We start from the raw sequence: 22854 nt of genomic DNA, 5'->3' as shown, positions 1-22854 counted from the left end.
TAGGACTGAGCTGAACAAGAGACACTGGGTTGGGGCTGGGATCTCCTGGAGCCGGGCTACATTAGAGACCTTGCAGCCAGAGCTGAGCCTCCACAGAGCCAGGGATGGAAGGAAAGCACTGAGGCTGGAGAATAAAGCTTATGGGAATGAGGTGAAATCACTGAAGGCTGGGATAAGGCAGAGCTGGGATAAGGCAGAGCTGGACTGGAATGAATCTCCTGGAGCTGGAAAATAAAGCTTGTGGGAATGAGCTGAAACATTGAGTGTGGGGCTGGATCTGATTAAATCCTATAGGGCTGAGCTGAGCTAGAGACACTGGGTTGGGACTGAGACCTGGAGCTGGGCTGCAATAGAGACTCTGGAGCCAGAGCTGAGCCTGTACAGAGCCAGGGATGGAAGGAGAGCACTGGGGCTGGAGAATAAAGCTTGTGGGAATGAGCTGAAATCACTGAGGGCTGGGATCTTGGCAAGAGTTGGGATAAGGCAGAGCTGGACTGGAATGAATCTCCTGGAGCTGGAAAATAAAGCTTGTGGGAATGAGCTGAAATCACTGAGAGCTGTGGTCTTGTCTAGCGCTGGGACTAGAGATGGGATCTCAGCTGGAGCAGGGGTAAGATAGAGCTGGGTTGGAATGAATCTCCTGGAGCTGGAAAGTACGGCTTGTGGGAATGAGCTGAAACACTGAGTGTGGGGCTGCATCTGGATAAATCCCATAGGGCTGAGCTGAACTAGAGACACTGGGTTGGGGCTGGGATCTGGAGCTGGGGTGGAATACAGCCTCTGGAGCCAGAGCTGAGCCTCCACAGAGCCAGGGATGGAAGGAAAGCACTGAGGCTGGAGAATAAAGCTTATGGGAATGAGGTGAAATCACTGAAGGCTGGGATAAGGCAGAGCTGGGATAAGGCAGAGCTGGACTGGAATGAATCTCCTGGAGCTGGAAAATAAAGCTTGGGGGAATGAGCTGAAGCATTGAGTGTGGGGCTGGATCTGATTAAATCCCATAGGGCTGAGCTGAGCTAGAGACACTGGGTTGGGGCTGAGACCTGGAGCTGGGCTGCAATAGAGACTGGAGCCAGAGCTGAGCCTCTACAGAGCCAGGGATGGAAGGAAAGCGCTGGGGCTGGAGAATAAAGCTTGTGGGAATGAGCTGCAGTCACTGAGGGCTGGGATCTTCCCTTGGGCTGGGATCTGCTGGGACTGGGATCTTGGCTGCAGCTGGGGTAAGATAGAGCTGGGCTGGAATGGATCTCCTGGAGATGGAAAATAAAGCTTGTGGGAATGAGCTGAAACACTGAGTGTGGGGCTGGACCTAGGTAAGTCCCATAGGACTGAGCTGAACTAGAGACACTGCTTTGGGGCTGAGATCTGGAGCTGGGCTGCAATAGAGACCTTGGAGCCAGAGCTGAACCTCCACAGAGCTGGGTCTGGAATGAAAGCACTGGGGCTGGAGAATAAAGCTTGTGGGAATGAGGTGAAAGGGCTGGGACAGGGATCTTGGCTGCAGACTGGAGCTGGGATAAGGCAGAGCTGGACTGGAATGAATCTCCTGGAGCTGGAAAATAAAGCTTGTGGGAATGAGGTGAAATCACTGAGAGCTGTGGTCTTGTCTGGGGCTGGGACTGGAGATGGGATCTCAGCTGGAGCAGGGGTAAGATAGAGCTGGGTTGGAATGAATCTCCTGGAGCTGGAAAGTACGGCTTGTGGGAATGAGCTGAAACACTGAGTGTGGGGCTGGATCTGGATAAATCCCATAGGGCTGAGCTGAACAAGAGACACTGGGTTGGGGCTGGGATCTGGAGCTGGGGTGGAATACAGCCTCTGGAGCCAGAGCTGAACCTCCACAGAGCCAGGGATGGAAGGAGAGCCCTGGGGCTGGAGAATAAAGCTTGTGGGAATGAGGTGAAATCGCTGAGAGCTGTGGTCTTGTCTGGGGCTGGGACTGGAGATGGGATCTCAGCTGGAGCAGGGGTAAGATAGAGCTGGGTTGGAATGGATCTCCTGGAGCTGGAAAGTACGGCTTGTGGGAATGAGCTGGAACACTGAGTGTGGGGCTGGCTCTGGATAAATCCCATCAGACTGAACTGAACTAGAGACACTGGGTTGGGGCTGGGATCTGGAGCTGGGGTGGAATACAGCCTCTGGAGGCAGAGCTGAGCCTCCACAGAGCCAGGGATGGAAGGAAAGCACTGAGGCTGGAGAATAAAGCTTGTGGGAATGAGGTGAAATCACTGAAGGCTGGGATAAGGCAGAGCTGGGATAAGGCAGAGCTGGACTGGAATGAATCTCCTGGAGCTGGAAAATAAAGCTTGTGGGAATGAGCTGAAACATTGAGTGTGGGGCTGGATCTGATTAAATCCCATAGGATTGAGCTGAGCTAGAGACACTGGGTTGGGGCTGAGACCTGGAGCTGGGCTGCAATAGAGACTGGAGCCAGAGCTGAGCCTCTACAGAGCCAGGGATGGAAGGAAAGCGCTGGGGCTGGAGAATAAAGCTTATGGGAATGAGGTGAAATCACTGAGGGCTGTGGTCTTGTCTGGGGCTGGGACTAGAGATGGGATCTCAGTTGGAGCAGGGGTAAGATAGAGCTGGGTTGGAATGAATCTCCTGGAGCTGGAAAGTACGGCTTGTGGGAATGAGCTGGAACAGAGTGTGGGGCTGCATCTGGATAAATCCCATAGGGCTGAGCTGAACTAGAGACACTGGGTTGGGCTGGGATCTGGAGCTGGGGTGGAATACAGCCTCTGGAGGCAGAGCTGAGCCTCCACAGAGCCAGGGATGGAAGGAGAGCACTGAGGCTGGAGAATAAAGCTTGTGGGAATGAGGTGAAATCACTGAGGGCTGGGATCTTGGCAAGAGTTGGGATAAGGCAGAGCTGGACTGGAATGAATCTCCTGGAGCTGGAAAATAAAGCTTGGGGGAATGAGGTGAAACAGTGAGTGATTAAATCCCATAGGACTGAGCTGAGCTACAGACACTGGGTTGGGGCTGGGATCTGGAGCTGGGCTGCAATAGAGACTGGAGCCAGAGCTGAGGCTCCACAGAGCCAGGGCTGAGGAATGAAAGCGCTGGGGCTGGCGAACAGAGACTGTGGGAATGAGCTGAAATCACTGAGACTGGGATAAGGCAGAGCTGGACTGGAATGAATCGCCTGGAGCTGGAGAATAAAGCTTGTGGGAATGAGGTGAAATCACTGAGAGCTGGGATCTTCCCTTGGGCTGGGATCTGCTGGGACTGGGATCTTGGCTGCAGCTGGGGTAAGATAGAGCTGGGTTGGAATGGATCTCCTGGAGATGGAAAATAAAGCTTGTGGGAATGAGCTGAAACACTGAGTGTGGGGCTGGACCTAGGTAAGTCCCATAGGGCTGAGCTGAACTGGAGACACTGCTCTGGGGCTGAGATCTGGAGCTGGGCTGCAATAGAGACCTTGGAGCCAGAGCCGAACCTCCACAGAGGCAGGGCAGGAATGAAAGCACTGGGGCTGGAGAATGAAGCTTGTGGGAATGAGGTGAAATGGCTGGGACAGGGATCTTGGCTGGGACAGGGATCTTGGCTGCAGACTGGAGCTGGGGTAAGGCAGAGCTAGATAGGAATGAATCTCCTGGAGCTGGAAAATAAAGCTTGTGGGAATGAGGTGAAATCACTGAGGGCTGTGGTCTTGTCTGGGGCTGGGACTGGAGATGGGATCTCAGCTGGAGCAGGGGTAAGATAGAGCTGGGTTGGAATGAATCTCCTGGAGCTGGAAAGTACGGCTTGTGGGAATGAGCTGAAACACTGAGTGTGGGGCTGGCTCTGGATAAATCCCATCAGGCTGAGCTGAGCTAGAGACACTGGGTTGGGGCTGGGATCTGGAGCTGGGGTGGAATACAGCCTCTGGATCCAGAGCTGAGCCTCCACAGAGCCAGGGATGGAAGGAAAGCACTGAGGCTGGAGAATAAAGCTTATGGGAATGAGGTGAAATCACTGAGGGCTGGGATAAGGCAGAGCTGGGATAAGGCAGAGCTGGACTGGAATGAATCTCCTGGAGCTGGAAAATAAAGCTTGTGGGAATGAGCTGAAACATTGAGTGTGGGGCTGGATCTGATTAAATCCCATAGGGCTGAGCTGAGCTAGAGACACTGGGTTGGGGCTGAGACCTGGAGCTGGGCTGCAATAGAGACTCTGGAGCCAGAGCTGAGCCTCTACAGAGCCAGGGATGGAAGGAAAGCGCTGGGGCTGGAGAATAAAGCTTGTGGGAATGAGCTGCAGTCACTGAGGGCTGGGATCTTCCCTTGGGCTGGGATCTGCTGGGACTGGGATCTTGGCTGCAGCTGGGGTAAGATAGAGCTGGGTTGGAATGGATCTCCTGGAGATGGAAAATAAAGCTTGTGGGAATGAGCTGAAACACTGAGTGTGGGGCTGGACCTAGGTAAGTCCCACAGGACTGAGCTGAACTAGAGACAGTGCTCTGGGGCTGAGATCTGGAGCTGGGCTGCATTAGAGACCTTGGAGCCAGAGCTGAGCCTCCACAGAGGCAGGGCAGGAATGAAAGCACTGGGGCTGGAGAATAATGAAACTGATGTGGCCTATTGTGTACAAGGGGGTTAGACAAAATGTACAGGGGGGTTGTCAAAATGTACAGGGGGGTACTGCTTAAGTCATAGCTGTTTTAACGAGCTCAGCAGATGTCTTATCAGACAAATACCAGAACAAAACCTCCTAGTGAGGAGAATGGGGGTTGTACAAGGAGTACTGCTTAAATCATGGCTGGCTTCACAAGCCCAGCAGTTGCCTTATCAGACAGCACTAAGATAAGGCTTCCTAGCGAAGGGAATAGCCCGTTAAACCAGCTAGACATGGACCAGACCCATCCAGCTCCTAAAGAGCAGGCGTGAGGACCAGAGGTAAAAAGTTCAAGCCTGAGGCAGACTCCTTTACTTCATCTTGAAGACCCCTACCCACAAGAGGAAGACTACTTACTTCATCTGAAGACCCCTGCCCAAGACCACCAGGAGGCGCTGCGCATGCGTGGAGAGCCTTTTAGCTCATTTTAATACGAAGCGGGGATAGAATATGAATATGTATAGGCGTATTGTGCAGCCTAATACCTATGTATGACTTTACAGGATAAATGTAAAAGGAAAACGGCACTGAGGCACTTTTGGAGGAGCAATCCCCCGTGCGCCTTCAGCTGAATAAAGCATACCTACTTTACAGCTTTAACCAAGTTGTGGGGTCTATTCCGCTATCAAATAAAGCTTGTGGGAATGAGGTGAAATGGCTGGGACAGGGATCTTGGCTGGGACAGGGATCTTGGCTGGGACAGGGATCTTGGCTGGGACAGGGATCTTGGCTGGGACAGGGATCTTGGCTGCAGACTGGAGCTGGGATAAGGCAGAGCTAGATTGGAATGAATCTCCTGGAGCTGGAAAATAAAGCTTGGGGGAATGAGCTGAAATCACTGAGGGCTGTGGTCTTGTCTGGGGCTGGGACTGGAGATGGGATCTCAGCTGGAGCAGGGGTAAGATAGAGCTGGGTTGGAATGAATCTCCTGGAGTTGGAAAGTACGGCTTGTGGGAATGAGCTGAAACACTGAGTGTGGGGCTGGATCTGGATAAATCCCATAGGACTGAGCTGAACTAGAGACACTGGGTTGGGCTGGGATCTCCTGAAGCTGTGGTGGAATACAGCCTCTGGAGCCAGAGCTGAACCTCCACAGAGCCAGGGCTGAGGAATGAAAGCGCTGGGGCTGGAGAATAGAGATTGTGGGAATGAGGTGAAATCACTGAGGGCTGGGATCTTCCCTTCTGCTGGGATCTGCTGGGACTGGGATCTTGGCTGCAGCTGGGATAAGGCAGAGCCAAACTGGAGTGAATCTCCAAGGAGCTGGAAAATAAAGCTTGTGGGAATGAGCTGAAATGAGTTGAGGATGGGGCTGAGCTGAAGCTTGGACACCAACTGTGGGTCTGGAGCCAAGACCATGCAGAACTGGAGCCGGCCGTAAAGCTTGCAGGATTGAGCTGCAGTAAAACCCTGTAGGGCTGAGCTGGGATTTCCCAGTGCTGAGGCTGAAATAAGCCCTTTAGGGCTGGAAGTGCCTTGGGGCAGAGCAGGAACTGAAACACTGAGAGTGGGGCTGGCATTAAAGCTTGTGGGGCAGAGCTGCAGCACTGACCCTGGAGCTGGAATAGAGATCTGTCTGTAGAGCTGCTTCGTGCCTCCAGAGCATAGGAAAAGCATGCTTTTGGATAGCAAAAACCCTAATGCTTCTCCTTGGCGTTACTGACATCCCCCAGCCATGGGTGCTGAGCCTGCTGCATTGACGGGCAGCACCCAGGACCCAATTCCCTCACCCCAGCCCCACGAGGGAAGCATTTCCTCACCCCTTTAACCCACATCACTAGGGCCTGGTGAGGCAGAGGCTGCAGCAAACCTAGCCCAGAAGCAGAGCCCTACACCACTGCCTTTGGCATCTTATAAACAGTTTAATAAAGTCCAACATACAGTTTTCTTCCTCTATCCCCTGAGCCTGCATCCCCCAGGGAGCAGGGACGGCTTCTTGGCATCTCTCCCCCCATAGCTGCTCCTCAGGCTCCCCCATCAGCTGCGTTTCCTCTCCTCAGGCAGGGGAGCTTTGCCAACGTGGCTGAGCATCCCCAGCACCCTGTGGGGAGAGAGGGAGAAGCTGTGCCACCAAGGGCAGGGAGGTCTCCATCCCCACAGGGCTGCCTCAAGCCCTCAGGTACATAAGGGACCTGCACCACAGGAGCTCGATTCAAGGGCCTAGAAAGACACTCACCTGCTCAGAGGATGCCCAGAAGCCTTGGTTATCCATTTCCAGGGTCTGGACCCCTGCTCCAGGGTCTCTTCTGTCCCAGAGGGGTGCCACATGCCACCACCTCAGCCTCCTGGTCCTCAAGCACTAGGGAGGAGAGCACAGGGGCTGCAGCCACCTTGATCCTCAATGGTCCCTCTGCTCAGAGACCAGCGCTGTTTCACCCCGGTTCATCCTGCCCCCCCACAGCACAGACAGGGCCCTTACCAGCAGCAAGACGACAGGAACAGTGATGATAACGAGGCCACACACCACCACGATGGCCACACCATACTCTGGGAAGCCCGGCTCGGGCAGGGGAGGCTCCAGGCTGTCCTCTGGAGCAGAGCACAAGGGGTTGGATCAGTGGGTGGGATACCAGGTTAGCACAGGACACAGGGCAATAACATCCCTGCAGGAGGTGACCCTTCCCTCCTGTCCTCTGCCAGCCTGCAGCACATGGAGCATCGGAGACAGGGATGAGGGCATGGCTGCTGCCAGAATGGACCTGGATCTAGCTGGTTATCCATCTAAGCTGCTCACCCCGCATGGAGCCACAGGCTTCTCCACCCCTGCCCAAAGGGATGCTTACCTCCTACAGCAAGGGAGTACGGATCCACCTGGAAGTCCGAACCAGCCAAAGCCTTGTTTGACCCAACCGAAAGCACGAGCGCCTCCAACACTTCCAGGCTGCTTGGAGCTGGGTGCAGGAAGACCAAGTCCCCATGGCAGATCAAGGAGCCTGGCCTGTAGGGGGAGGTAGGAAGAGCTCCAGCAGCCACCAGTCCCATCATGACCCCCCCCGACACCACACACCAGTGCTGCTCAGGGAGGCAATGGGTCTGGATCTGCTCTTTGGGGTGGCAGGGACACCCCTGAGGGTGCCTGCTGCAGGCCCTCGTGCCAAGAGCCATGACCTGGCTGTTGATGTCTATGGGGAGCCCTCCCCAGCAGAGCCTCTGCTCCCACTCACAGGAATGCTCTTATCAGCACTTGCAGGAAGCTCCTGTGGTCCCTCAGGGCTTTCGCCACCTGGAAGAGAGGTTTGGGCTCAGCTCCACAGCAGCCTCTGGAAGGTTTCCCCCAGTCAAATCCCTGCTTCCACCTCCCCAGGGAAGGGGAGGACTCCCAGCACTGGGACATCTGGTCTGGGTCATGCTTTGCTTAGATCAGACCAGATGATCCCCTTCCAATGGGATTCTGTGACTGATGATGGGGCTGGGTCAGTCACCCCAGCAGGAGCACAGGGCACCTGCAGCACCTCCACATGTACTGTGGTGCCTTGAACCACCATCAGAGGTGTCATCAGCACCCTGTCAAATGAAGCCCCAGTGCCCGCCTCCAGCAGACATCTGCACAGCACTGGAGATGGGGTCTGGTTCAGACAGCCCCAAAGCAGCCCCTCCTCCTCCTCCCGTGGTCCCCAGCACCCTGAAGGGCCCTGGTCCTCCGCCCCCTCCAGCCGTTCCTACCGCATCCCCAATGCCCCTGCTGAGGTCCCGGTGCTCTGCAGAGCGTGGGTCCAGGAGGTGCTCACTGAAGCGCCTGTTGGTGATGAGGAGGGCGAGCGGGTACAGCTGGAGGTGCAGCCTGGCTCCTGGGGAGGCAAGGCAGGGTAAGGCAGGGTGATGGGTGAGCAGAACCCTGGCCCCGAGCCCCACCAGCACACAGGGACTGTGCTCACCCTGCAGCGAGAGCGAGGTCAGGTCCACAGAGCAGGCTCTCAGAGCTGTCAGGGCTCGCAGAGCCTCCGGAACATCCGCATGGGCGATGGTGTCAAGGTAAACGTCTCCGGTGAGCTCCAGGTCCCCACTGTGGGTTCTAGGGGAGGAAAGGCTTGAAGCAAGGCAGGGAGGTGGAACAGGCTCCCCAAGCACACCCTTGGCTGGCGCTGGGCTTTCATTGCTCAGCCCAAGGACGAGGCCCAGGGTATTGCTGCCAGCCCCACATCACCCTCCCGAGCTCCCTAGTGCAGCAGAGCTCATCCTTCCCACCCTTGCAGCATGGCCAATGCCACAGAGAGCACAACGGGCAGTGGAAGAGCTTTGGGCAGTTGTGCCCCATACCTGAGCTGGGTGATGGTGAAGTTCCTCACACGGTGAAGGGCACCAAGAGACTCGGTCACCTGGATGAAGGGAAAACAACTCGCATCCTGCCCCTTCCTTAGGATGCGCTGTCCCATGGTGCAGGCAGCAGCCAGCCTGGGCCCATCCTCCCAGCATCATCATTGGGAAGAGCCCCCAAGGCTCACCATACCTTGCTGATCAGCCCCCCCAGGGGGTCTGTCCTGCTGCTGCCAGGCTGGAGGACAGTGAAGGAGATGGACAGCTTCTCCGGGGCCAGGTTCTGCAGGCTGAACCCTACAAGCGTTCAGACAGTTACACTCATCCCTGCTCCTTCACCATCCTTGGGCCTATCAGTCTTGAGCATCCTCTGCACTGAATACAGAGCCCAGCACAGCAGGATGAGGAGGAGTGGCTTTAGTGGTGGGAAGGGCTTGGCAGGACAGGACAGGAGAAGCAGGTTGAGGAGGGGAAGGCACAGGGTTTAGCAGGAACACTGCACCCCACAGGTCCAACTGCTGCAGATGTTGCCTCCAGCAGCCTTAACACTACAGGGCTCTGCATGGGTTGGGATGTTCAGGCTTCACTTAAGTGCGGAGTGGGCAGGTTCTGGCTTTGACAGAGGTACAGGGAAGATGCTGAGAGCAGCAGCTCTGCTCTGGGGAGGTCTCCATTGCTTACCACCGGACTGGACCGACCACGGCTCCAGCTGCCAGCTGAAGGAGCTCCTTCCTCTGCTCGCCTCCGTGACCATGGTGCGGATGAGGTGGGAGCTGCTGGGAGCAGGAGCATCCCCCCGGAACAGAGCCTGCGCTCGCACCACCACCGAGCCGTTCCTGCAGGGAGAGGGGACCGTGAGCCCCCCATCCCCACACTGACACCCACCCAACGCCAGCACTCGGGTGGAGCTTCCACCACCTGCAGGCAGGGATCCCTTGGGATGATGCCCCTGTAGAGGGAGTGCAGCCCCTCACAAGAGCATTTCGCTGTGCAAACCCTTCCCTCCAGTTAAAGCCACCCCTCTCCCCATTGCCACTCACATAAAGCCTAGGACTGTTGCCCGCAGGAAGGTCTCATAGATGGACAGGGTCTGGTTTAGCTGGAAGAGAGGAGCACGTGTTAACTGGGCAGCTTCTACAAGCTGCCCCATGGGAAGGGGTATTCCAGGTCTCTGGGGGCGTTCCTGGCTGAGCTGGCACAGCCAGGGCTCCATCAGCACAGAGACAGCAGCCAAGAGACAGCACCACCAGTGTACAAACAGCCCCGATGGCTGCCCAAGTCCCACCTCAAACCAGGAGCCCCATCCAGCTCCAGCAGTGGGATTTGCTTGTCTCCACCATGAAGAGAGCCCTCCGGCTCCTCCGCTGCACCCCAAAGCACCAGCACCCCCACCAGCCGACTCCTGCACTCACCATCAGCATCACTTCCTCCTCCAGCCGCCTGTAGCTCTCTGAAGCCCTGGTGCTCAGAGCCTCCGTGTAAGTAATGCCCAAAAGCCGGAACTGCAAGGGCAGCACATGAGCAGCAGAGGGGTGGGATGGAGCCAGGGAGCCGGGTTTGCCCGTGGGTATCAGCTCATGTGCAGGGAGATGCTCTGTGCCTGTGGAGGATTGCTGGGAGGTGACGGAGCGCCTGGACACGGGCTGAGCATCACAGGGCACAGGCTGGGAGCTGACCGCATGCACAGCTCTGGTGGAAGCCAGCGGGTGGGATGGGGATGTGAAGGTGATGCCAGCAGGGTGCGCAGCATCAGAGCCATGCTCCAGAGCGGGCAGCTTGGAGCCCGGGCTGACACTGGGGGGCTCTGAAGGCCCTGCTGGGGCAGCACCAGATCCCACTGATGCTGTGCTGGGCTCGCTGTGCCCAGCTCCTGCCACTGCTCCATGCAGAGCACTCATCGCTGCCCCCGTCGTGGCCTCATGGTGCTGCCCTGCAGAGGGTCCATCCGCAGATGCTGTGAGGAAGGGATCGGGATGCAGAGTTGGCCCCTGGGCAGGTGATGCTGCAGCTCGTGGGGAGGGGGGGGTCACCACAGCAGCTCCATCCTTGGGGGGGGCTTCGGTCACTTCAGGCTCTGCGGTGGCATCAGGGGCTGCTGCTGCGCTCACCCCAGTCACGGAGAGACCCACAGCACTGGGAGCCCTGGTCCGAGCTGGGGAGGGGTGGGCTGTGGTGGGTGCCATGGGCGTAGATGGGTCACTTGCTTCCCCCGAGGTGACAGCAGGTCCCGCAGGCTCCGCTGTAGGAAGGGAAGGAGCCAGCACTTGCGGGGGGGTGACCCCATGAGGCGGTGCGGCACTGGGAAGGGACGCCAGGACCGTGCCCACAGACACAGACCCCTTTCCTGTGGCCTTGGCTGAGGCGTCCAGCGGCAGAGCAGCTGCTCCATGCAGGAAGGTGCCCGCAGGCTGCGTGTCCCAGGGGACCCACTCAGTGCCGGGATGAGTGATGCTGGAGATGGACACCCCTCCTGTCGGCGGAGCTGAGGGCAGCGGGGGCAGCGGAGGAGCAGCCGTGGGGTCCTCGCCCACACCAAGCTCAGGGCTTGGGCTCGCCTCTGCCTTCTGCCCATTGCAGCTCCCCGCTGGGGCTCCAGCAACAGAAGCTCCATTGGGTGCAGTTGCGCTGCTGGGAGCCCGGGTGCTGGCTGTGACCCCAGCAGCAGGCTCAGAGCTCACAGCCAGGCTCAGATGTGCTCCGTGGGGCACAGGGGCTGAGGTCACTGCATCCTGTGAGCCTGGTGCTGAGCCACGCCAGGAGCCAGGGCCGGGCTCACCCAGGGGCTGGAGGAGCTGAGCAGAGGTACCAGGCACCCCCGTACCCAGCCACTGCGCAGGGGATGGTGTCACAGCCACTGCTGTGCCCAACGTGAGCCCTTCCTGGTCCCTGCACTCAGGCTGCCCCAGCAGTGAGGTGTGAGCAGTCTGCGACCCCTGGCTCCATCCCTCAGCATCCACCCCATGGGTCACACTCCATCCCTCAGCATCCACCCCATGGGTCACGCTCCATCCCTCAGCATCCACCCCATGGGTCACACTCCATCCCTCAGCATCTGGTACACCATCCCTCAGCATCCACCCCATGGGTCACGCTCCATCCCTCAGCATCCACCCCATGGGTCACACTCCATCCCTCAGCATCCACCCCATGGGTCACGCTCCATCCCTCAGCATCCACCCCATGGGTCACGCTCCATCCCTCAGCATCCACCCCATGGGTCACACTCCATCCCTCAGCATCCACCCCATGGGTCACACTCCATCCCTCAGCATCCACCCCATGGGTCACACTCCATCCCTCAGTACCCACCCCATGGGTCACGCTCCTTCCCTCGGCATCCACCCCATGGGTCACGCTCCATCCCTCAGCATCCACCCCATGGGTCACGCTCCATCCCTCAGCATCCACCCCATGGGTCACGCTCCATCCCTCAGCATCCACCCCATGGCTCACATCTCCTTTGACCCCCGGGGTGCCCACTGAACCCATCAGCACCCTCCCATGCTGCTGCATCGCTGGCTCCTCACGCAGACCCCCATGTGTTGCCATCAGATCAGCCCTGGTCTCTCTCTGGGAGCCTGGCGAGTCAGGCCAAGCATGGGACAGTGCTAGGGAGCCCGGCAGGGCAGCCAGAGCCCCCAGGCCATAGGGGAGGGCAGTGGCAGACAGGCAGACCCCCAGCACCAGCAAGGCTTTGCACCACAGCCCACAGGCAGCAGGAGCCCCGGCCCCTTCCCTCTCAGCACAGGGCATGGGTTGTGGCTGCAGGGCACCAGTGTCCATGGGGCCTGGGGGTCCTACCCCTCTGCTCGGCTCAGGAGAGGCCATGGGGGGAGCCCAGCTGTGGAGAGACACAGGAGGGGCTTTAAGCTGGGTCCCTCCCCACTGCCCCCCCACCAGTGACAATCCCACACCCAAAGCATCCCCCACACCAGAGCCAGGGACACGATGCCCCTCATCGAACACCTCCCTGGTCCCCATCAGCACTGAGCAGCTCAGGAGGCTTTGTGCTAGGGCTCAGCATCACCCAGGAAGGCTCCTTTAACCAGCCTTGGGCTCAGCCGTTACCCCATTCCCTGCCCCACACATCCCTGATAACCTCACCAAAGCCCACAGGCTGCTCCAGCCCAGCAGCACCCATTACCTGGCAGCACCCAAGGGGAAGAGAGCACCAAGCTCCCAGCCCAGCCCTGTGCTTTTATCCCATTGCCAAGGCCTGATGGTGGCTCCATTCCAGCTGCTCCCAATTCACACCCAAGCTCATTTGCAGAGCCCCAGGTGAAGCTCTTTCCCTCTGGAAGGGTCCCAGCTTCCCTGTGCTCCTCATTGAGCCCTTGGCACTTTGTTTCCCAAGCACCAGCCTGGGGATGTTTCCTGTAATCCCCTATTCTGGAGTGATCCGGGCTGGAAACACGGCTCGGGGTGCCCGGTTCTCAGGACCAGGCAGATTTCATGCTCCTCATAGAGGTTCATAAGGGATAGGGACCCTAGGGACCGCTGCCATCCCTGCTGCACCCACAGCTCTCCTGAGCAGCCTCTGATGCAGGCACCTCCACCAGCACCCTCCTGCCCAGCTTCCATCTGGGGGGCTCAGGACGTTGCCTTGAGGGGTGCTGGGATGTGCTCACCCATGGGGCACCCCCAGCAGGCCACACGCTGGACCAGTGGATGGAGAGATGGGCACATCACTCATGGCTTCCTGCAGGGAGAAGCTGGCAAGTGCATTGCAGGGGGGACCCAAACCTGTGGCTTGGTCTGTGCAAGGCAGCTGGGTGATGCTGGGTGATGCTGGGTGCTGATTTGGGACCCCCCTTGTCCCTGGAAAGGTCCCGTGGTGCCCATGCTGGCAATTAGAGGCTGAAGCACGGTGTTTGGAATGAACCAAACCCTTTTATTGAGGCAAGGCACCTCTTAGGATCCATGTTCTTATAAAACATTAAATAAAGTGAAGGAACTTTCTTCCCTGGAGCCTCTCATATATATCTATATACACATGTACACAAGATACAGTATTATCAACAAGCACTGCTTTACAGTGCTATGCACACGTGTGGATGGCAAGGGAGAGCTGCATCCCTCCTCCCTATCCCATCCATGGCCAGCACATCCCAATGGAAAACCAGAAACACACGGATCAAAACAAGAGTCCCTGGTGGGTTTTTTTTTCCTTATTTTTAGTTGTTTTAAAATAAATACATCCTGTAGTGAAATACAAAGGAACAATAAATCCTTGCTGTGCTCCTCCGCGCCCAGAGTCAGCCGGAAGAACACCCCAGTGTTGGGTTTGTAAGGCCTCTGCTGTGTCCTGATGCTGCAGACCGGACAAGGGGGGTGCAGGCTGGCAGGATTCCCCCTGGGATCCCCATCAGCTTTCCATCAACCCATGCAGGGATGAATGCACCTCTGCTCCCAGGGTCTCGCTGCATCGCTCCCCTCTCCTGCCCCTCCGGCATCACCACATCTCCATCCAGGTTGCCCCACGTTCTCCATTGGGACAGCTGGGATGTGCGTGGCGCAGCGAGCTGAGCTTCTTTAGCTGCCTTTAAAGCCTTCTTGCAGCTATCTTAAGCTCCGATTGGGATCAAAACCCTTGGCCCCAACAAGCTCCCGCTGGTCCAGCGCAGCGAACAGGAGAAATGACGAGTTCAAATAAACCACAAGTATAAATTACTCTATTTTTATACAAACCCCACGTAACCCGAAGGCAGCAGCTCCTTATAAAGGTAAATTCATAACAGTTAAAAAATGTCTTCATTTAAAACAAGAAGAAAATCAGTCCTGGGACTCCCGACGTCGCGGTTCCCTTGAGCAGTCGAGATGGGTTAAACCTCCAGAGCCCTGGAAAGATTCAAAGCCAGGAGGAAGGTTTCTTTATTGGGAATGGGGGGTATAAAGCAGCAGAGGCGAGTCAGAGCAGAGAGGAGGGGATGTGGTAAATCATCCCTGCACCGCCATGCTCCTCTTGGAGCCGCTCCATTGGAACTCCAACCATTCCCTCCTGGTTCTCCAGCTGCAGCCATGGATGGAGGTGGGAGATGCTCTATAAGATGAGGCATGGAAAGAAATGCAGCTCCAGCTGCCGTGAGGGGCTTGAGCACATCCCTGTGGGTACCACGCCAGGTAGCGCATCACCCCGGAGCATCCCTGTTCCAGGCATCAGCATCCCGGGAGGACCTGTCCCCATCCTCAGCATCCGTATCACAGGCGGCTCGGCTCTTGCCATTGGCACATTCCTTCGTGCCTCCTTGTTCTTTGTGCTAGCCATGGCTATCACTTTGCCATCAGAACCTCCATGCCAGGACTACCTGGGGGAGGAAAGCGTGCTTAGGGAGGGCAGGGTCTTCACCTCCCCATCCCAAATAGTCCCCCCTCCAGCCCAGCAGAGCCACTCTGTGCTCCTCCCCAGCCCGCCCAGGCTCCCATCATCACGGCAAATGCACACAAACACACACACAGTCACGGAACAGGTCAATCCTACAAACACACCCACTGGAAGTTACCTACTTGGAGGGATTCTTGCCAGCCGTCGAGCTCGAACCTGGAAGAGATGAAGCTGTTGGCAACAGCCTTGAGCAGCAGTGAAACCACCCCCTGGTACCCCCAGAATGACTTTCCTCATCCCCTGGCTCCATCACCACCTCCAGCTCAGGCCTTCCCCCTCCACAACCCAGGATGGTTTGGGTTGAAGGGACCTTAAAGCTCATCCAGCCCCAACCCCTGCCACAGCAGGGACCCCTTCCACTGGAGCAGCTTGCTCCAACCCCTGTGTCCAACCTGGCCTTGAACACTGCCAGGGATGGGGCAGCCACAGCTTCTCTGGGCACCCTGTGCCAGCGCCTCAGCACCCTCACAGGGACCAAATGTCCACAGAACCCTTGGGAGGACCAGGATGCTGAGGGACAATGCAAGCAGATCAGCTGCATCTGGGAGGCACACGGAGCCGGAGCTTCCCTGCAGGATCCATAGGAGATGCTGGGCTGCTTACCGAGCTGCTGCTTGATGGAGTTGTGCCAGTGCAGGTTCAGCAGGTCCGGGTAGATGTCGGGGAGCTGCTTGAGCGCCAGGAGCTTCAGCATGCGCAAGGTGCAGCTCTTCAGCTCCAGGTCCCTCAGGTGCCTCTCCTCCGAGAGCGTGGTGGGGCGCAGCTCCACCTTGTGCTCCTGCAGCACTTGGTCCACGGAGACGCCAGGGAGCTTGGGGAAGAGCTGCTCCTTCACCACATGGATGGGGATGAAGACGGCCCCTGCCCGCACCACGTGTGGGAACGGGCACGTGTGAGCAAAGGTGAAGGCCTCCAGCTGGGCCAGCAGGCTGGCGAGGAGAGCGGGCACGTCCTGGAAAGCCAACCAGACCTCCTTGCCCTTGGCGGCCTTGTGATGCTCGGGGAGCCGGGAGCCGTTCCTGGCATCGAGGGGGGGGGATCTGGGCATCGCCTCCCCCTGCTCCTCCTCCGGCTCCGCCTTCTGCAGCCACTCCCGCAGGCGCTGCGGGGAGGAGCGGGTCACGGAGCCCGAGAGGAGGTCGCAGAGCCCCGTGTGCAGGGCGGTGAAGCAGTGGCCGGCGGAGGGCAGCGGCACCGCGTCCTCGCCCGGTGCCGAGCAGGGGGGCTCCGGCACCGCCATGGGGCTGGGATGGGGACCGCGCTGCAGGGAGGCACCGGGGGAGATGCTGCAGGGCGCTGGAGGCGGCGCTGGGCTGGGCTGCGGGCTGGTGGGAGGAGAGGGAATGGAGCTGGGTGGAGCGGGGATGGTGCTGGATAGAGTGGGAATGGTGCTGGATGGAGTGGGAATGGTGCCGGATGGAGCGGGAACGGTGCTGGGCAGAGTGGGAACGGTGCTGGATGGAGCGGGAATGATGCTGGATGGAGCGGGAATGATGCTGGGCAGAGCGGGAATGGTGCTGGATAGAGTGGGAATGGTGCTGGATAGAGCAGGAATGGTGCTGCATGGAGTGGGAATGGTACAGGATAGAGGAGGAAAGGTGCTGGATAGAGCGGGAATGATGCTGGATAGAGGAATGATACTGGATAGAGCAGGAATGGTACCGGATAGAGGAGAAATGGTGCTGGATAGAGCAGGAATGGTGCTGGGTAGAGCAGGAGCGGTGCTGGATGGAGTGGGAATGGTGCTGGATAAAGCAGGAATGGTACTGGATAGAGGAGGAATGCTGCTGGATAGAGCAGGAATGATGCTGGCTGCAGTGGGAATTGTGCTGGATAGAGCAGGAAAGAGGCTGGATAGAGCAGGAATGGTGCTGGATAGAGCAGGAAAGAGGCTGGATAGAGCAGGAATGGTGCTGGATAGAAGAGGAAAGGTGTTGGGTAGAGCAGGAATGATGTTGGATAGAGCGGGAATGGTACTGGATGGAGTGGGAATGATGCTAGATAGAGCAGGAATGGTGCTGGATGGTGCAGGAATGGTGCCGGATGGAGTGGGAATGGTGCTGGATGGAGCTGAAATGGAGCTGGATGGAGTGGAAATGGAGCTGGATGGAGCAGAATTGGTGCCGGATGGAGCAGGAATGGTGCCGGATGGAGCGGGAATGGAGCTGGATGGAGCGGGAATGGTGCCGGATGGAGCGGGAATGGTGCCGGATGGAGCGGGAATGGTGCCGGATGGAGCAGGAATGGTGCTGGATGGAGCAGGACTGGTGCTGGATGGAGCAGGACTGGAGCCGGATGGAGCGGGAATGGTGCTGGATGGAGCAGGAATGGTGCCGGATGGAGCGGGAATGGAGCTGGATGGAGCGGGAATGGAGCTGGATGGAGCGGGAATGGTGCTGGATGGAGCAGGTATGGTGCTGGATGGAGCGGGAATGGTGCTGGATGGAGCAGAATTGGTGCTGGATGGAGCAGGAATGGTGCTGGATGGAGCAGGAATGGTGCTGGATGGAGCGGGAATGGTGCCGGATGGAGCGGGAATGGAGCTGGATGGAGCGGGAATGGAGCTGGATGGAGCGGGAATGGTGCTGGATGGAGTGGGAATGGTGCTGGATGGAGCGGGAATGGTGCTGGATGGAGTGGGAATGGTGCCGGATGGAGCAGAATTGGTGCTGGATGGAGCAGGAATGGTGCCAGATGGAGCAGGAATGGTGCCGGATGGAGTGGGAATGGAGCTGGATGGAGCAGGAATGGTGCCGCATGGAGCAGGAATGGAGCTGGATGGAGCAGGAATGGTGCCGGATGGAGCGGAAATGGTGCTGGATGAAGCGGGAATGGTGCCAGATAAAGCAGGAATGGAGCTGGATGGAGCAGGAATGGTGCTGGACAGAGCAGGAATGGCTCTGGATGGAGAGGGAATGGCTCTGGATGGAGAGGGAATGGCTCTGGATAGAGCAGGAATGGCTCTGGATGGAGCAGGACTGGTGCTGCCTAGAGTCGGAATGGTGCCAGATGGAGCGAGAATGGTGCTGGATGAAGCGGGAATGGCTCTGGATGGAGCAGGAATGGTGCCGCATGGAGCGGGAATGGAGCTGGATGGAGCAGGAATGGTGGCGGATGGAGCGAGAATGGTTCTGGATGAAGCGGGAATGGTGCCGGATGGAGCGAGAATGGTGCCAGATAGAGCAGGAATGCTGCCGGATGGAGCAGGAATGGTGCCGGATAGAGCAGGAATGGCTCTGGATGGAGCGGGACTGGCTCTGCATGGAGCGGGACTGGCTCTGGATGGAGCAGGAATGGTGCTGGATAGAGGAATGGCTCTGGACAGAGCAGGACTGGTGCTGCCTAGAGTGGGAATGGTGCTGGATGGAGCGGGGATGGTGCTGGATGGAGCGGGAATGGTGCTGGATGGAGCAGGAATGGTGCTGGATGGAGCAGGAATGGTGCCGCATGGAGCGGGAATGGTGCTGGATGGAGTGGGAATGGTGCCAGATGGAGCAGGAACGGTGCTGGATGGAGCAGGAATGGTGCTGGATGGAGCAGGAATGGTGCTGGACACAGCAGGAATGGCTCTGGATGGAGTGGGAATGGCTCTGGATGGAGAGGGAATGGTTCTGGATAGAGCAGGAATGGCTCTGGATGGAGCAGGACTGGTGCTGCCTAGAGTCAGAATGGTGCCAGATGGAGCAAGAATGGTGCCAGATGGAGCGGGAATGGCTCTGGATGGAGCAGGAATGGTGCCGGATGGAGCGAGAATGGTGCCAGATGGAGCGGGAATGGCTCTGGATGGAGCAGGAATGGTGCCGGATGGAGCAGGAATGGTGCTGGATGAAGCGGGAATGGTGCCAGATAGAGCAGGAATGGTGCCGGATGGAGCAGGAATGGTGGCGGATAGAGCAGGAATGGCTCTGGATGGAGCGGGACTGGCTCTGCATGGAGCGGGACTGGCTCTGGATGGAGCAGGAATGGTGCTGGATAGAGGAATGGCTCTGGACAGAGCAGGACTGGTGCTGCCTAGAGTGGGAATGGTGCTGGATGGAGCGGGGATGGTGCTGGATGGAGCAGGAACGGTGCTGGATGGAGCAGGAACGGTGCCGGATGGAGCAGGAATGGTGCTGGATGGAGCAGGAATGGTGCTGGATGGAGCAGGAACGGTGCCGGATGGAGCAGGAATGGTGCTGGATGGAGCAGGAACGGTGCTGGATGGAGCAGGAATGGTGCTGGATGGAGCAGGAACGGTGCCGGATGGAGCAGGAATGGTGCTGGATGGAGCAGGAATGGTGCTGGATGGAGCAGGAATGGTGCTGGATGGAGCAGGAACGGTGCCGGATGGAGCAGGAATGGTGCTGGATGGAGCAGGAACGGTGCTGGATGGAGCAGGGCTGGTGCTGGGTGCAGCTGAGGGGGAGCGCAGGGCCATGGAGGAGGCCGAGCTCTGGAATCTGCTCCTGTCCCAGGACATGACCCTGAGCGGGAAGGGCTCCCTCTGGGGCTGGGTTCCCTTTCCCGCTCCCCATCCCGCCTCCCTCTCCGCATCCTTTTCCCCCTCCTTCCCCCCTTCCCCATCCAGCACCCAGAGGTTCTCCCCGATTTCCACCCATCTCTTCTTCACCCTGAGGTCCAGCGCCTCCTCCTCACAGCCCAGGGGCACGGGCTCCGGCTCTCCAGGCTCCCCTTGCTCCTGCACCAGCTCCTGGCCCTCCGCACCGGGCTCCGCGCCTGGGGGTGCCTCATCCTCCCACAGGTCCAAGCCCTCAGCCTCCTCCAGGAAGCCTCCATAGGATGCCAGGCTGAAGACCCGTTTGATCACTGGCATGGGTGGGGAGGGAGGAGGAACCGCGCTGTCCCTTGGCTCTTCCAGCCCCTCTGGCAGGGATGCAGGGGGAGAAGGAGGGATGAGATCCTCATCTGCATCCTTGACCTTGCAAGCATCTCCTTCCTCTACGATGATGAGAGCCAGGGGTCCCTCACGGGGGGGCTCCTGGGGGGGCGAGCTGGCTCTTCTCTCTTCTTTAGCCAGCTCCTGCTTCCCTAAGCCCCCTTCTCCTTTGGGAAAGGCCTCTGGGATCCCACTGGAGCCCCCCGGTGCCTCCTGGGTGCAGACGGGTTGGAAAGCGCTGCTGTGCCTCCCCACCACCGGCTGAGGGGGCCCTTCTGCCTGGTGCTGCTCGCATCCCGGCTCCGTGTGCGCTCCGGAGGTGCTGGGTACAGCCGTGCCACCCGGACTGAAGGCAAAGCCCGAGCTCAGCACGTATCCCTCTTGCCTCGATGGCTTCGCATCCCTCGGCAGCGCCGCTGGCTTGGCAGGGGACGATGCCACCGCGCTGGCTGCCGTGGGCACGGAGGTGTCCGACGGGGCGAGAAAGAATCTCCATGGGGCTTGGGGCCTGAGGTAAGTGCCGGGATAGGGCTCCCTGCTTCCCTCGAAGCCAAAGGCTCTGTAGGCACAGGGCTGTGCCTCCATGTGGGGCATCCGCAGGGGATAGAGGGGAGCTTTATGGAGGGATGGGTAATGCTCGGGTGGCCTCTCCTGGTACACGGTGCTGGTGGCGGGGGGACAGAGCTTGTGCCAGGGGTCCGGGCTGAGCCTGTGCGTCTCAGGCACCTTCCTCTGGCTGGGGGGGCCGTCATCCAGGAACGGGGACTGGGGGGGGCTCTGGTACTGGTGAAAGGCAGCGTAGGAGGAGGAGAAGGCAGCCGGGGAGCCCATCTTCTCCCTGGCGGGCAGTGCCAGGCCGGGGTGCAGCACTGGGAGCCTGGGGTCAGCGTGCGGTCCTCTCCTGTGCTCCCCGGGGTGGAAGGGGCGGCTGGCGGCGGGCACAGCCCAGTCTGCATTGCCTGCTCTCTGCTGCAGCGGCTGAGCCACCCGGAGGTCCATGAAGTACACAGGAGCCCTGTACATGGGCCTGGGCACAGCCAGGGCGGGTGCCCTGGTCACCCTTGCCAGGTGCCTCACCACGAAGCAGTTCCCTGGCCCCGCGCTGCCCCACTTCTCCCTGGCCCCCAGTGGCTCTGGCACCAGCCTGTCCCTGCCCGTGTCAGCAGCATGGGGGGGCTGCAGCCCGAGCCCCACGCTCTCAGCTGGGTTGGGGGGGCAGCGCTCCCCTGGCCCCTCCGGCGGCACGGGCTGGTTGCCGGCACCGGTGCCATAGTGCAAGTGGGGAGGTGCCGGGCTCTGGTGCACATAGGGCGCCCTGGGGCCATCGGGGCTCTGCAGCGCACAGGCAAAGTAGGAGCCCTTGTAGTCCAAATGGGGCTTGGAGCCCGGTTTGCAGTGGCCCGTAGGGAAGCTGGCGCGGGGGTCCTGCTCCAGCCGAGGTAGCTTGATGAAGGTCACAGGGTCCAGAGGCTCCACGTTACGTTTTGAGGCCATTTGTAGGGTGCTGGCGGCACAGTGGGAGGTGGGAGAGGTGAGCTGGCCTTCCTGAGCGGGAGAGAGGGAACAAACCATAAGCACGGCGAGTCCCCATGGCGAGCGCACAGCCCAAGCTGGAGCAGCAATGGGGGGATACATAGGGGCTGCCCAGAGCCCGCCGAAGTGACCCTGCCGTGTGCTCACTGGAGAAAGCGTGTTGCTTCTCCCATGCAGCCCTTCCTTATCCAGGGGTGATGCTGAGCATCACACTGGGGGGCTAACGGAGAGGAGGGGAAGTCCTGCTTGTCCCAGGGTCAGCCCCTGCCAAGGACAACAAGGACTTGTTTCCCTTCTCCCATCCCCCTGGGAGCTGGCAGAGATCCTAAACCAAACCAACCCACTGGGAAGCATCATTAGATCCTCAGTGGGGAAGCTCGGGATTAGCTCATGGAGAGCCTTCTCCCTGCTCTCTCCCGGTTTTGGGCTCCGGCCCACAGCGTGCATGCCAGCAGGTGGAGCTGGCAGACCGTCCCAGCACTGCTCTGCATCCCCTTGAGCATCCTCTGAGCATCCCAATGATGCCCCCAGCATCTCCAGCCATCACCAGCATCCCCCCAGTACCGCCCTGCACCTCCTGAGCATCTCACTGAGACACCTGAGCACCACGTGAGCCCGAACACCATCACTGAACCTCCTCCCAGTATCCTCCCAGCATCACCTGAGCACTGTGTACATCACCCAAGCAAGCCCCAAGGCCTGCCTGAGCATCACTGGACCACGGCTCAGCATCCTCAGCACGGCCAAACATCACCCTGCTCCTCCAAATGTCCCTCAGAATCTCCCAGCATCTCCCCAACATCACCCAGCATCCTCCAGGCATGGCCTGCCACCTCCCACCCCACTGCTGGAGCTGCTAGAAGGAGATCTCATGCCTGCTCACACACACACATACACACCCATGGTTTCTTTTCCCTTTCGGTGGCAGGAATTAGGAAGCAGAGGAAGAGTGTGGAGATAAGATAAAAGCCCACAGGAGGGAAACAGAGCTGATAACTGGGGAGACCTGTGAGGGTGGATAAGGGACCTGAGCACGGCTGGAGCCCAGAGCCGCACGCAGCCCGCTCTGAGGAGCACCCCACTGCCAGCTCTCCATGCAGGCCCATACAGGGCTCCCAGGTCCAGCAGCCCCCCAGCTGCAGCTCTGTCCCCTCCATGGCCCAGGAGGAGACCAGGGGACAGCCCAAAGCCAGTGGTTTTCCCCTAGAAC

At 58.9% G+C, this 22854-nt stretch overlaps 2 protein-coding genes across 2 annotated transcripts; both read right to left on the bottom strand.

The window, feature by feature from the left end:
• Positions 1-6435: 6435 nt before the first annotated feature.
• On the bottom strand, positions 6436-10751 carry LOC133210545 (uncharacterized). Its single transcript, XM_061350017.1, has 12 exons — positions 10266-10751; positions 9894-9952; positions 9535-9689; positions 9047-9150; positions 8857-8915; positions 8475-8611; positions 8263-8387; positions 7764-7822; positions 7383-7537; positions 7008-7128; positions 6776-6884; positions 6436-6640 (listed from the first exon to the last, which is right to left on the bottom strand). The coding sequence occupies exons 1-12, from the start codon at positions 10749-10751 to the stop codon at positions 6596-6598; spliced, it is 1614 nt and encodes a 537-aa protein (XP_061206001.1). The 3' UTR covers positions 6436-6595.
• Positions 10752-15353: 4602 nt separating this feature from the next.
• Positions 15354-21639, bottom strand: CUNH15orf39 (chromosome unknown C15orf39 homolog). The gene is made up of 5 exons (XM_061350008.1): positions 19291-21639; positions 18559-18813; positions 17601-17862; positions 15839-16553; positions 15354-15391 (listed from the first exon to the last, which is right to left on the bottom strand). The coding sequence occupies exons 1-5, from the start codon at positions 21603-21605 to the stop codon at positions 15354-15356; spliced, it is 3585 nt and encodes a 1194-aa protein (XP_061205992.1). The 5' UTR covers positions 21606-21639.
• Between the last annotated feature and the right edge of the window lie 1215 nt (positions 21640-22854).

The sequence above is a fragment of the Neopsephotus bourkii genome, unplaced genomic scaffold (assembly GCF_033783945.1).
Source record: "Neopsephotus bourkii isolate Nb327-2 ecotype Australia unplaced genomic scaffold, CSIRO-AGI_Nbou_v1 NB_463, whole genome shotgun sequence".
Lineage (NCBI taxonomy): Eukaryota > Metazoa > Chordata > Aves > Psittaciformes > Psittacidae > Neopsephotus > Neopsephotus bourkii.
This window is presented reverse-complemented; position numbering and strand designations above follow the sequence as displayed.

Excerpts from the sequence above, each read along its gene's own strand:
- LOC133210545 (XM_061350017.1), bottom strand. The coding sequence starts at position 10,751 with ATGAGTGCTCTGCATGGAGCAGTGGCAGGAGCTGGGCACAGCGAGCCC. Across the intron at positions 6,885-7,007 it reads TTGCTGCTGGTAAGGGCCCT|GAGGCTGAGGTGGTGGCATG; the intron begins GTCTGTGCTGTG and ends CTTGAGGACCAG. Across the intron at positions 6,641-6,775 it reads TCTGGGCATCCTCTGAGCAG|GGTGCTGGGGATGCTCAGCC; the intron begins GTGAGTGTCTTT and ends CTCTCCCCACAG.
- CUNH15orf39 (XM_061350008.1), bottom strand. The coding sequence starts at position 21,605 with ATGGCCTCAAAACGTAACGTGGAGCCTCTGGACCCTGTGACCTTCATC. Across the intron at positions 17,863-18,558 it reads GGCAGCACCAGTCCTGCTCT|CACCATTCCCGCTCCATCCA; the intron begins GTCCAGAGCCAT and ends CACTCCATCCAG. Across the intron at positions 15,392-15,838 it reads CTCCATCAAGCAGCAGCTCG|GTTCGAGCTCGACGGCTGGC; the intron begins GTAAGCAGCCCA and ends CATCTCTTCCAG.